Here is a 13854-nt window from a genome sequence, read left to right as displayed (position 1 = left end):
CAAGTTCATCACAAATGCCTTGAGAATAATCTATCTACTGATGCATATCAGCTTTTTTGTCTGGATAACTAATAGTTTACATGGGAAAAAAAGCTAAACTGCCTGAAAGGTTGTAGAGATAGTTAGCAGTGAACACAGGAATCAATTCAGGTTCATTACCACTTGCAAAACCAAGGCAATATTGGACAGCAGTAATTCAAAAGTAGTACAATTAATGGAGATCAGACAGATATTCTAATGCTTGCCTTTTTAATGCAACTCGCTAACCTGAAGAGAATTGAAAGAACCTAAGAAAATGTTTCCATGGACCTTTGGTACCTCTGATATTTCACAAGGCAATTTCAGGTGACCTTTAATTTTTAGTGCGGGGTTTTCCATTTGTAGGCTAGCACTTCATAAAGGGCTGCCATTAAGTATTTTCAGAACTCTGTTAATATCTCTTAAACAGGAATTTGTAAGCAAAGCTGTAAAGAATCACCGAATAGGAGAATTTCACTATCCAAATCATAGAGAAGCTACAAAATTTTAAAGCATGCTAAGGCAATTTCCAACACTATATACACTACCCCTACCTTTCAGTGTCTGTGAATCATTACTGAAGAAAGCAAAACCTCTGACTAAATTCCTGTGTTCAAAAAGGCAAAAATGGCTATAATTGTGGCTGTTCATTTATGATCTGGTCAACATTTGTGTTACTGCTTTTTCTGCTTACATAATTTACTCTTGGAAGTAAAGTCAAAATATTTTGTTCTGTCTTAAAGTAAAATGCACCATTTTATTGTTCTCACACTTATGTGCTGTTGCTAGGAAGATACAGCTGCACTATAACCTAATTGTCTGCTATTTAGGTATGGACTCATGAATCCCATATTTTTATTCTAAATCTAAGTTCAGTCATTGTAGCTAATGTCCTTGATGCTATCTCAAATTGCTGTCATTACACGGATCACTAGAAACTGGAAGTAATAGTAAAAAAGAAAAGAAAAAAGAAAGGTACCAAATTAGATGATGGATAAAGGTTTAATCAATTTAATTTTATCACTAAATTCAGTCCCTTCCTCTCAAGCTGCCAGGGAATGAGATAAGCGGAACACATCTTGAGGCACGACACAATCCTGTTGTGGGGAAAGAGTTGTGTCCCTGAACCTTGCCGAGATGAAACACTCTCATTTATTACTTTGGCATTGCAGGATGATGAAGAACCAAGCTGGTTTCCTCCCTCTGTCCTCAGCACACTCTTTCTATTTGATTAATTTTTCATGAAATTTTGTTTCACAATCGTTTTGCCTCTCTCGTGTTCTTGCTGCCCTTTCTTAGTTTATTCTGTCAATTTTTATCTCATATCACATTTTATCAAAAACAACCCCTGACAAAGCTTTCCATCACATCATGGATACTTGATTCCCTCTCATTCTCTATAATTAACTTTAATTTCTAGCTCTATAAAAAGGTATTGCAAATGAGGTGGCTTACTTGTTGTTTTACACTGGAAAATAACTAAGAAGTGACATATCCTCAGTCACCAATTTCATATTTAGTTTCTCTGTGTTGATTTCTAAGAAGTTAAGGGCAGCTGCCAAAGTGTGCCTTTTTAGTGTTATCAGTGAATGGCAACTCTGCTTTTGTTTGGTCTACTTTTAACCATTTATCTCAGAAAGCAAGCTTGCTTTTCAAAATTGGTACCGCAGGCTATCAAATTTGCACAGAGCATGGGGAGGCCGCTGCATTGAATTCTGCCAATACTCTGCCATGCTTCAAAACCTTGGAGAAAACACCACAAGAACCCACATATCTAACAATTTTCTTTACAGACCTAATATTTCAAATGGATTTCATTAACTCATTAGTTGGAGCTTTTTAACTTCTGGTCATTTTATACACATATATCAAAACGAAAAGAAAAAAATAAAGAGAGAATAAAATACCCATTTCCACTTTTGCACGAAATTAGCCTGCGGATATTTTGGCAATCAGCTGCATTTATTTTTCATTAGGTCTTTGAGAAATTAAGAAGTTTATTTCCCACTCAGAGTTAAATATTTATTTTTTAATGATAAAATATCCCCCCCCACACACCCCCAGTAATTTAACAAAAGCTGTGAATATCCAACCGTTTGAGTGTTGTTAACATACTTTCTGCAAGCAGTGTAAAATTGAATGGAATTTCTGGGCAAATATATGCTTGGAATATGATATCCAGTGGACATTTAATGTTAATGCTTCAAGGCAAGATATTTATACTCAATAATTTGCTAGATTTTATATACCTAAAAATTAGGTGCATGAAAATTAATTACTAGGCTATGTCTTTGTATACTGGAATCTCACTCAGTGTCTTCAATTCTCAATTTGCACATATGGAAATTCTCTCTCTGTCTTTCCCAGAACAGCACATGGGTTCTATTGTTTTGGGTGTTGGTTTTTTTTTTGTTTGTTTTGTTTTGTTTTGTTTTTTAAATCATAAATACACAAAGACACTTAGCTATTCAAAGAATGTTGTTTGTTCTCCTTGCCTGAACTTGCTTTCTGCCCCCAAGAAACTCCTAAAGGAGAGCATCCAGGTATACAGAGAATGAAGGAAATTGCAAAAACAGAAAAACGGAGCTATAATTCACACCGAGGACAAAAACATGAGTAAAACCATAGAAAGTAAAATAGAAGAAGAAAAATGCATTAAATAGAGAATAATATTTACTTCTACTGCTGTGCATTCTTAGATGTACTGAAAGACATTGTCTCCATTTGTTTTTAAGTACAAATTTTATATAATAAAATACATCAAATTGTATAAATAATCTGTAGAGCTCACCTCCTTGAGGAGTGGGGGTGTGAGAGATAATTTCATTTCCTTACCCTGATACTGCTCCATTTAAACATAAAATAAGAACCAATTTTTGTATGCATGTATCCAGAGGTATCTGTGTGTCTAACAAAATAGGTACTGGAGAACTGTTAAGGGCAAGTGCTTTAGTTGCAACTTTATAAAAGGATTTTTCATACAATCTATTAAATAATCAGAACTGCAGATTAGTGCAGACCATATTAATTCTCATGAAGATGTAGTAATTTGTGAGCCTAATAAGCATTTTCTTGATGAACTTCCAGGAGAGCTAGTTGTTAAACAACACCTTTGCACAAGATACAATCAGAAAAAGGCATAGGAATATATGATAAATAAATAAGATTTCACAATAATCAAAACCAATAGGTTTTTTACTGGACATGCCGCAAGTTAGAGGAATTTTGCCAGCACAAATTCGCAGGAATGTGTATTTTCTTTTTGTTTGTTTTAAGATTATATACAGCGGTTACATACAAAAGAAAAATAAAATAACACGAACACATGCATTTCTCCCAATAGCAAGTATAGTAACTACCTGGTTGTAGAGTGGTTCCAACAGTGTGTTTGAAGGAGTAAAAAGACAAACTCTTCATGTGCACGTTCTCAATGACACTGGCCAGAAAAATACTTTTTAGAATGCCGTTAGCATCCAGCTATGTGTTCTGCAAATAGCTGTCACTTACCGGGTTATTATTTAGCAAGATTTCCATTTGTTTTGTGTAGGGTTTTTTTTTGTGTTTGTTTCTTTTTTTTTTTTTTTTTTTTTTTTTTTTTTTTTTGACATTCAACTTCCACTTTATCTTGGCAAAACAGGGCAACAAACAAAGCAGCAAAAGTGTTACTAAAAGACTTTCATTTCTGTCTGTTTCTTAGAAAGAAAATTGACACATGATTTTCTGTCGTAACAAAGCACCTTTTCTCCACTGCATGCATAATTGGCCACATTTTTCTCTTGGCCAAGCAAAGGGTAGTTAGGCTAAGTTTGTAAATCCCCCAAAAGTTGTTTTTCTCAAACATCTACAACCATAACAAAGCCTGCAGAGAGCAACTTACGTACAAGCAGATTTAAAGGCACTGAGTGTGGGTGCTCTCTCTTTGCTTCTTATTTTAATATTTGCTTTGAAACAGCGTAAAACACACTTTACCACTGGATGTTAGAGCACACTAAAGATGAGAAGCAGCAAATCAAGACTACACACATACCAGAAGCATTAATGCTTCTGCAGGTGTGCTGTTCTCGCTTGTGCTCAGGTCACTGTTTGTTAGTATGGTTATGAAAATAGAGTTCAAAGTGAAAGTTGAAATAGTGGCAGTTGTGCACTAGAGTCTGGAATTCTGCATCTGACATATTTTCACTTGTTACCACACAAAACCTTCTTTGGCATTTCTAAAAAGTTATCCAGAAACATGATTGTTGGATTTAACACAAGTCTATAATTAAAAGACTGTTAGCTAATGTGCTCTATAAATCAGAATTTCTAGAATCAGAAGAAGAAATCATATAGCCAATGTATCAGCTTCATTTGACAAGCTGAAACTTGTGTCAACCTCTAGTAACTGTGAAAATGACAGGTTGGGGGATATTTACTGCTCAGATAAATACTTGAAGTTAGCATCGCTGTGCCCTAATGCGCTGCAACTGGCATTGTTTCTTGTATCCATTCCTTTTACCGTAGTGTTCACTGTCTGCTAACTTTGTCTTTTTCAGGCAAAACATCAAAACTCAGGCAGTTGTGTGTCATCCTCTCTACAGGAAAAAACAGGACAGCCTTCAGATAGCTTTTATCTAGGGCATATTCCCTTTGCGGTGACATCCTGTAGCTTTACTTTTCTTGCTCATGACAAATAGTACTTCCCTAGCAAAGGTATTTCACTAGGGGAAGCGGAACAGTACCAAAAATAGCTGAACTTGGCGGACCTTCTCGCCAAAAAAGAAAACAAAAAAAAAAAAAAAAAAAAAAAAAAGAGAGAGAGCTTTGGAGTCACCACCTGCAGCCGAGAGGCTGCGCACCGCTTCGTGCTCCACACGGGCATGTCCTGCCTGGTGGCACGGGGACACCGCGGGACGCGGCGGGACTCCGGGGAGCCAGGGAACAGCACCCGGGACAGCTCCGCCTCGCCAGCACCGCAGCCGCGGCCCCGAACAAAGAGAGGAGGGGAGCCAACAGGGCGGGGGGATCGGCGGTCTCTCTGGTCCCCGTTTCGCCCCGCGGGACAGGAAAGCATCGTCGCCCCTGCGCGGCCGTCGAGGCCGGTGCCGGCGGGCGCCATCCAGAGTCGAGAAGAGCAGGAGCAGCCGGAGCGTGCGGCAACGTGCGGGCTGGAGACGGGCAGAGAGAGGAGGGGGCGGGAGGGGAAATCAAGGGAAAAAGAAAAAGAAACAAAATTCCTCTTACCTTTCCTCTTCGATCTCCTCCTCCTCCTCCTCTTGGACTTGCATTTCAGCTGCCCGCTCGGCCCTCCCGACGCCCTGCTGCCGCCGAGGACGGATGTCATGCCCGTACCTGAGAGCAACGGCACCGCGCCGCGATGCTCTTCTCCTGCCGACTTTCCTCTCTTTCTGGAGGCGGCTTTTATAGCGCGCAGGGGAGGGCCGCTCGCTCGGCGCTGCCCGGCGTGGGGTCGCGCCTCCGCCCCGACGGGCCGGGCCCTGCCGTGCGGTGCTCGGGGGCGGGAGCGGCCGCCGCGGCTCCTCCGGCCCCGCGCCCACTTTTGGTACCTCTGCGACTTTCTCGACCCCGGCCGCTTTGAAGGGAGAGCGCGAGGAGTGAGGGAGGGGGTGCGGAGCGGAGCGGGGTGGGGGGTGGGGGGGGGAGAGGGGGGGCGGATTTGCTGCTGCAAAGTCTCCTGCAGCCCAATCGCTCCCGCCGCCCTGCTCTGACATCAGCTCCGCCAGCCCTCGCCCCCAAACTCCGCTCCCCACGGGCTGCCGGCTGTGCTCGGCTCCCGGCAGAGAGCCGCGCGGAGCGGCCCCGCGGAAACGGCAGCGTCCTGCCACCCGATGCGGGGAAACCCTGAGGGGCGGCAGGGGAGGAGAGATGCTGCAAACAGGGTTGCAAGCCCCCCTTTCTTTCTTTTTTCTTTCTTTCTCTCTCTCTCTCTCTTTTTTTCTTTCTCTCTTTACACCATGTGGACACCGAACACTCTGCTTCCAGCAGCACAGAAATGCTGCTGCCGTCTTCCTCAACCAAGCACTTATTAACTAGTTCGCTAATTGCGCTGCTTATTTTTTCCAGGGAAAGAGTATGAGTTACTGTCGAAAGATCCCTGATCCGCAAGCCTTACGCGGAAGGCTAAGTGTAGCGATTTCTCTTGAATCTCCACTTGTTTGTAAGGTACGTGCTCCGCTACACTCACAATCAAGGGCAAAAGCTCTGTGAAAAGAAGGGTCTGTTGTCACTCAGACTGATACATTAACGCTCTGCAGTGCCTCATTTAGACAACTGCGCAATTAATGTGTCGGGAGCAGAGGGGCTTTTATGGGGAGGAAAGATGACAACAGCATTCCTCTAAAAAGCTTGACTACAAAGCATTACACATTCATTAGAAAAAGCAAGCATATGCAACAGATAAAATACTGCTTTAAGTTATAGGGGACTTACTGCTTCTGCGTTTTTCCCTCCTTAGTTATTATCTAAGTTAAAAATATGTATCTGGATTCACAGGCAGTGAATGGAAAACAGAAGAATATCAAGAAAAAAAAAAAAAAACTATGCTAAATAATTAATGTCATCATTAGTGCTGACTCTATTTGTAGTCGGCTGGAGAAGCACAGTAAAACCCTGTTTATCAGAACTCCTTTAATCTAAAACTTCCTCTTGTTGGAATGTAGGTTACCCAGCTCCTGCTGCTAAGCACTTCCACTGCAACTCTCCCAGCTATTAGAAACCCTCTGTGTTTGGCTGCTTTAGTCCTTTGTTGTTTTTGGATTAAGCAGAGCTACATGTTACACAGACTTCACAGATAAACAAAAATATTTCCACAATCGTCTGTAAAAGTGCTCGGTTGGCCAAGAATTTGGATAATGCACTCATACCTAAATGGTGTCACCTCTTGGATCCTCCAAGGAGTGGTTCTGCTTTTTTTTTCCCATGTATGCACCAAGTAACCTCAGTTTTAGCTATGCGGCACAGCACAAAGCACAAAAAAGAAATGGTCCCTATGCCTTATCAGCTAAGTTAAGAGAGCCTTAGAATTTGTTCCAGTGTTGCTGCTGATGTCAGTTGTAATTCAGGAAGCCCTACATGGAAGTAGGTTTTTAAATGCACGGCTTTTACAAGTTATGGGCTGTAGTTTTTCACAACATGCACATCACCCAAAACGGTCAAACTTTTGATCCATAGCTTAAGTAAACATCTCTTTGAAAGCTTCTATTTATGTCAGGAAAAATACACGTGTGCAGGAAATGAGAGAAAATCACTATTTTATTATTACTTTTATTTTTCGCTTGAGCGTTCAGCCTTTAACCACCCACTCTCCCCTTTTCCTTCTTGTTTCTGTTCCTCTGACCATAGCTGACTCTCATCTATTAATGTAGCAAAAAAGTTGCATTTGCATGAGAAGTAGCAAAGCTCAATTGCATGTTCAACTGCTATCAAACTCTTCTCTGGTCTGCAAATTAAGTCACTCAGTTTAGGAACCAGATTTAGTCAACAGAGCTTTCTATGCTTCAGTACGAACCTGTGCTTTATACATTAGGAATCTAAATGAGAAGCAAGGCCCAATTAGGAACGAAATGAGCATCCCAGAACGTTTACCTATCCTTAGGGATGGCTTCCAGCTCAACAAATTCTTTAAATTCTTTCTGAAGTTTTTCTTTCTGATAACATATACTCTCAAAATGACTGGAACAGGAAATCAGAAATATAAGAAGATAGACTGTCTAGATGGCATTGCCAGTCCCTAAATAAGGCATGTTACCAAACTAACCTGAAAATTGTGATAGTTTACCAATTCTCAGAAGCTATCTCTCAGTACTAACAATTTCATGAAATGCTTTCTATTCTAGGAAATTTCTATTCTATTCTGCTCACACTCATTGAGCAGGCCAGTTATTATCAGCACAGCATTAGCAAAGCTGAGCTATGCTGGTAGTACAGCTTCTTCCATGGCTGGTCATGGATTTGGTGAAGGCATGGGACAGCTGAAGTCACATTAGTGGAAGGACTCCTCTTGAAAGTAAGCTGATGTGAAGGGCAATCACTTTCAGTAGTGCTCAACTACAAAGTCAACAAAATTCCTTAGATATGCTGTGTTTATTCCTCTTGTTCTCCATAATGGAAGAAGACACCTTTTCCACTCAGTGGTGTCCTGTTTCAGCACTTTTTTTTTAACAGTGCAAGATTACCACTCCCATCACCAGTTTGAACCTACCCCTAGGCAAAGATGTACATGATTTCAAGTGCTATGGTAAAAACAGAGATAAGCTCAATCTGGGAAATACAAAAGCAGCCCAGTAAGGCAGAAAAAACAGCTAAATTATAAAATAATACTCTTTTTTCCATTATGTGCTATGCCACTAGCGGCCAGTGCAGTTGATAATCTGAGTGACCAACAGAAATTGTGGCTATTACTGCATGTCTTGGTAATGACCTTTAGTAGTATTTCATGCTCCTTTTCATAAAGCAGCTTAGAGCTTCACCCATTCCCATGGGCTGGGGGGGGCATCAAGTTTTTCACCTTTGAGCAGAGACATTTCATGATACTAAAGGAATTAGCTCTACTTACCTCCAGTTGCAGCCTGCAGAGCAGTGCACATCACACCAGTGCACAGACACACGCTCAAGTTTTACGGAACCAAACAGATAGGAGGCCTCACAGTACAAGTTCTGTAAGGTACAAGTAAAAGGGTTTTTTTTCTATCTGGTGTAAGGAGCTATGACTTCTCTTTTGACCCACCACAGCACATCACAGCCCATACATCAGTACCAATATTCCTGTTCTAGAGAGATAGGCAGGTCTTTCAGCACTGGAAACAGACAAGTAAGGAACTCAAACTTTGTCAGATCTGTGACAGTACATTTCTTCACTCAAGTTCTCTCAGACAACTTTCTTGGAGTGTTAAGAGTCCAAATAGTTTATTAACTGGATTATTGATGAGAGTATGTTGGGGAGAATGAGTGTGAAACTGGATACCAGGATATGCACCTAAATTACAGATTGACTCTTAAATTGTCATTTCTCAGGAAAGCAGTGTAGAGTTAATTGTTAACAAAAATGGAGAAAAATGAAAATGTATGAAGAGAAAAAGCAGTCCGTATTTATTTCAGCAATTTATTGCTCAGATAAACAACTTCAAGAACACAATTTTGAGGAAGGTTATCCAAACCTGAATATAAACTTAATCAGCATTATTGGTAGACAAAACTTTTTCATATAAAAACATTTTGATTAAATATGAACTCCATTGTTTCTTTATTCCTCTGTATTTTGAAACACAAAGTGATTTAATTTTTCAATGAGATGACACTACAAAATTTGTGTGTGAAATCTTTTTATCTTTTTTTTTTGAGAAAAAAACTACATTGAACTTCTAGAAATGTAAATGCCTCAAAATGAGGCTGAGCATCTAAGGCATGCCAGGGATGCTCCACAGGAGAGCTGCAGCATCTACAATGCGTGCTCCTCCCAGAGAAAAAGAGTCCTGCTGAGCAGCACAGCCAGCAGCAGAAGCAAGTTCCAGTCTGTGCACATCCCAGGATATGCATAAATCCTTGGAAGAGAGAATGCCTGGCTGCAATATCCCACAGTTTCCAGCTGTACCACCCCTTCTATAAGGAGCTGTGGATGCTGAGAGCAGCAGGCCATCATAGTGACCTTTGTAACATGCTGCTTATATGCAGAGGGGTCCTGCAGGCACCTGGGTGAGGAAAGGGATGTAGCAGCAGTGCTCCATTTTTCTACCATCCTCCCCACACCATTTCTGCTTGCTTTCGCTACCTCCTGCCTGGTAGGTGGAGAAAAGAGAAAGGTCCTTCAGAATCTGGAAGACAAAACAGTGCTCAAGGGCATTAAAGCAGTACAGAAATACAATTGTGTGGCTGCGCAGGTGAGACTCCAGAGCCTTCTGCCGCAAAATGCCTGCACTAATCCACTCTTGCCCTACTTACAAGGAGCTGTCAGTGTGGCTGTTTGCAGCAAAAGCCACTTTAGCTTTGGGGCCAAGCATCACAGGGTGGTGATGAAGCAGTGAGGGTGGTGATGAAGCAATGAGGATATGGATCCATATTCAGTGCATCAAGTTTACCAGATAAACTCCTTACTGCAGGCAAGTCCTCTTGTCTGTCTCTTTGCATCTTCTTATATGTAAAATAGCTGTGGTGTTGGATTTCAGGATGTTAAGACAACGCTAAAAGAATTTTAGCTCCTGATGAGTGTAAGATAAACATTTCAAAATTGTTCTGACAATGCTCTCTTTAATGGGGAACATACCTAGATGTCAAAGACTGCGAATCAATGTAATTAGTAAGTCTGTACATGCCATGCAAAGCAGCAGCAGTTGCTGGGGGTGGGAATGAAACAATTTTTTGAAAGATGTTTATATTGGCATATTAAAACATATCTCAACAGCTCTGAGTCTGGAGGGGAGTAGACATACACTTCATCAACAGAAATGCTTTTGATTTTAATCATGTTTTCCTGTGTTTCTAGTGAACTAACTCAAAACATGGAATGATGAAAGTGACCCTGATGTCTGAATCCCTATTTAGCCCTCAGGTGTTGTTGTACTGGCCCGGCCTGATTACCTCTGGTTTGTGTTTGACATTACCTTGTTCACATACTGTCTGCAAGGCCTCTACTGATCAGGTTTCCTTCTCAATATGCAGAATGCTAAGCAGCTCTATTCTTTATTTAAGCACTTGCAAATGTGTCAGTGCTACAACAGCTAAACAGCATTATTTTTTTAATTATAAAATATTTGTTAACAAATATCAAAATACTGAAAAATCATTATGTCTTTATATACTTTGAATTATCCATCTGAAACATTGAATCTGCCTTGGTGACCTTCCCTGTGCTGCAGAGGAGCCATCCAGCACAAGGAGCTGCAGCTGTTTGACCCGAGCACATCCTGGGCTCATGATCAGCCCTAAAAGCCCTCAGCAGGGCTAGTGGGACTAGGGCCACTGTCACTGGTTTGTCCCCAGCCCACCTCAGTTGGTGGTGGTCTGTAAGGATTGAATTGTAAGGATTGAAACTCGGCATTACCCTCCAGCTGCAGTTACCACAGACTAAGAAATCTGGCAGCTGAGAAGTGTCCAAAACAGTGACCAGACATAAAAATAAAGACCTTCATTTCTTTGCACTGACAGCTTCTGCATCAGTAAAATACGGATACAAATGCTTACCACACAGGATTAAGTAAATCTCAAATGACCAAGGGATGTTTGTATACAATATACTTCTCACCCTAATCTTTCCAGTTTGGAAATTTTCCAGAATTACACTATGAATAAATTCTCCCCCTGGCAGCTGGGTGGCTTACAAAGACTTGTAAAGTTTTTGATGTAAGACTCAACCATTTTCTAAAATAAATGCTACTCGCCTATGCCATGAGAAACCTTAACCAACTTCTCTGGGACTCTAAAAATGCTTTATAGAGTAATCATGCAGTAACTGCATTGTAAAGAAATAAGGCAGTACTGAAAAATAGTACAGCATAGTAATTGTATGGCATTATTTCAGTAATGCAGTGTGCTAGAGTTTAAAGAAGTTATTACAGAAGTATAATTTGACTAAATTTTGTATTTGCGGGCATGCATTTGTTTAGTATTATAGCTTTCCCTTAGACCTCCAGCACCAGTTACTGACCTTGTAGTGACGGTGGTTGAAGCTAAGTTACAATAACAGTCAGTATAAGAGATGTACATTAAATTGCATTAACCTCTGGTTAGATTCCCTAGCATATTCATCAGTTTTCAGTGATATCCTATTGCTTTACAAAAGGTTCTTCACTGTGTTTTATCACATATTTTTAAACATATTTTTTCAAAAGGCATTCCTATTAGGATGACATATAATCATGGCACAGCCAAAAGCAACAGGAAAATGAAGAAAAAGACATGAAAAGAAAAGAGAATCCCTGTATTTACAAGAACTCCTGTCGCAGATGTCCATACTGTATGACAATATCATAATGGAATTGGTGTAAGACTGAAACATCACCAGTCAGAAATCAAGTCTCAATTGTAGCAGACTTCAAATGCATGACCTACATCATCTACGTGCAAGAGATACGTCACCTATGTTCTACAAAATGGCAAGCCATATTACTCCCTGTAATTTTTGATTCATTTGTTAGTCTAACAAACTACTGAGATAAATGCTGTCTTTTGCTTGTGTCTAGGTTCAGCCATTACACATATGGACCCCAATTCTTGACTGAGATGATATTATAATGTGGATATAGAAATATCACGGAGATATAAATGCAATCACAGCTCTAAATTAATATTTGCCAGCACCACTGAGAAAACAGTAGCAGTTTCTAAAGAAAAAAAATAAACACCTCAAATTATCTTGAATAAGGAGAATGTATAATCCAATGCAGTCAGTGCTATTACAGGTTTACCCACTGCCTTCCACATCAAATTCTCCTGAACTTTATTTTCCATGCATTACAACTGATTTTCTTTCATCCAAAACCTAAGCCCTGATAGGCATCAGGAAAATAAAGGTGCTGAAACATCTGCTAGCAGGTAAAAAAGTCATATAAGGATGCTGGCTTGGAAGGTTTTTCAACAAGTAAAACACTGAAGGAAAATGACATTTACCCCACCAGGTTGAATAGACAAGCCAGGGAAAGTTGAGCAGAGATAGAAAATAAATCCAAAACATGCATCAGGAAAAGCACAGACATCAAGAGAGACAGATACAACAGTGCATCTCCCTTACTCCAGAGTTCCCACAGAACAATCTGGTATCTCTGGATGATTCAGTGGACCAGTCTATACTCAACAGACAGATAGAGATGGAAGATGTTATTTTAAGACCCCAGGTAAAAGTAATGAAGCACAATGTGTCCATCAGTGATGAATCTTGAACACTCGATTATATAATAAACAGGTAAACTTTTGTGTATTTCGTACACAGTTCCCTAGGGACACAGTGGCTCTGTCAATTACCATGCTAATAGTAGCTATGGAGTCCTTCAGCCTGAGGTTTTAGCCTCCATCCTCTTTCTTTTATTTTTTCTTGCTGAACTTGCATTCAGGCATTACTATCTGTGTGTCATACAAGTAAATATCTTTACATCAGCTTTACATCAGGGTGACAATGACAGGCGTTCACTGAAGCCTTAAAATATCAACTAAAAGCTTAGCCAAATTGACATGATTTATTTTAAAATAATGAACTTCTCCTTACTGCTGGACATTTTCTGAATAAATTTGGCAGTTGTGAACTCTGGCAAGCTTAGAGTTTCGGAAAGAATCAGTACAAATGCAACTTCAATTCCATTGCTTAATCACAAGACTGGAAACCTAAGTCTGAGTTCATCCCACCTAATTTTGACACTAAGCACAGGTGAAGACCTAAATGAAGAATCTTGTCACCCTCCACTTCTTTGCACTCACTGGAGAATGACAGGCCTCCAGATGATAAAAACAAGTACATTGTGGAAATACCTTTCTCTTTTTCCACAAGTGAATTGAGTATTACTTCAAGTCCTCAAAGCAACCACAATTACTGAAAGTAGATCTTGTCTTAAAAACGGGAAAAATTGAATGACTACACTAAACCAAAACTGAAACTAAGCCCACTGTGAAAGTAAAAGAAGAATAAATCTTTGGGGGGGAAGTGACACAAATATAGTTTACAAAATGCTTATGAAATATGCAAACTGATTTTCTTCTTTTTTCCCCCCCATTTTTAGAATCAGATTCATAAATATCCTTTTGTTCAAATGCTCAAGATTCCTGTTACATCTCTTATAAAGGGAAAATCAGTTGAAGAACATTCTTTTACAGCAAGAAGTATTAGAATCATACACAAGATGCTTTATTTAGAATCTG

The 13854-nt window shown here is 40.1% G+C and overlaps 1 protein-coding gene across 1 annotated transcript in view; it reads right to left on the bottom strand.

Annotated features, from left to right (window-relative positions):
* The window catches only part of ADARB2 (adenosine deaminase RNA specific B2 (inactive)), a 290107-nt gene extending 284769 nt beyond the window's left edge, over positions 1-5338 (bottom strand). Inside the window, exon 1 of the mRNA XM_042817322.1 lies at positions 5239-5338. Coding sequence (XP_042673256.1) covers positions 5239-5338 — 100 coding nt within the window. The remainder of the gene's footprint in view (positions 1-5238) is intronic.
* Between the last annotated feature and the right edge of the window lie 8516 nt (positions 5339-13854).

Source organism: Centrocercus urophasianus, unplaced genomic scaffold (assembly GCF_019232065.1).
Source record: "Centrocercus urophasianus isolate 14NV4802_14NV808 unplaced genomic scaffold, USGS_Curo_1.0 seq_16, whole genome shotgun sequence".
Taxonomy (NCBI): domain Eukaryota; kingdom Metazoa; phylum Chordata; class Aves; order Galliformes; family Phasianidae; genus Centrocercus; species Centrocercus urophasianus.
This window is presented reverse-complemented; position numbering and strand designations above follow the sequence as displayed.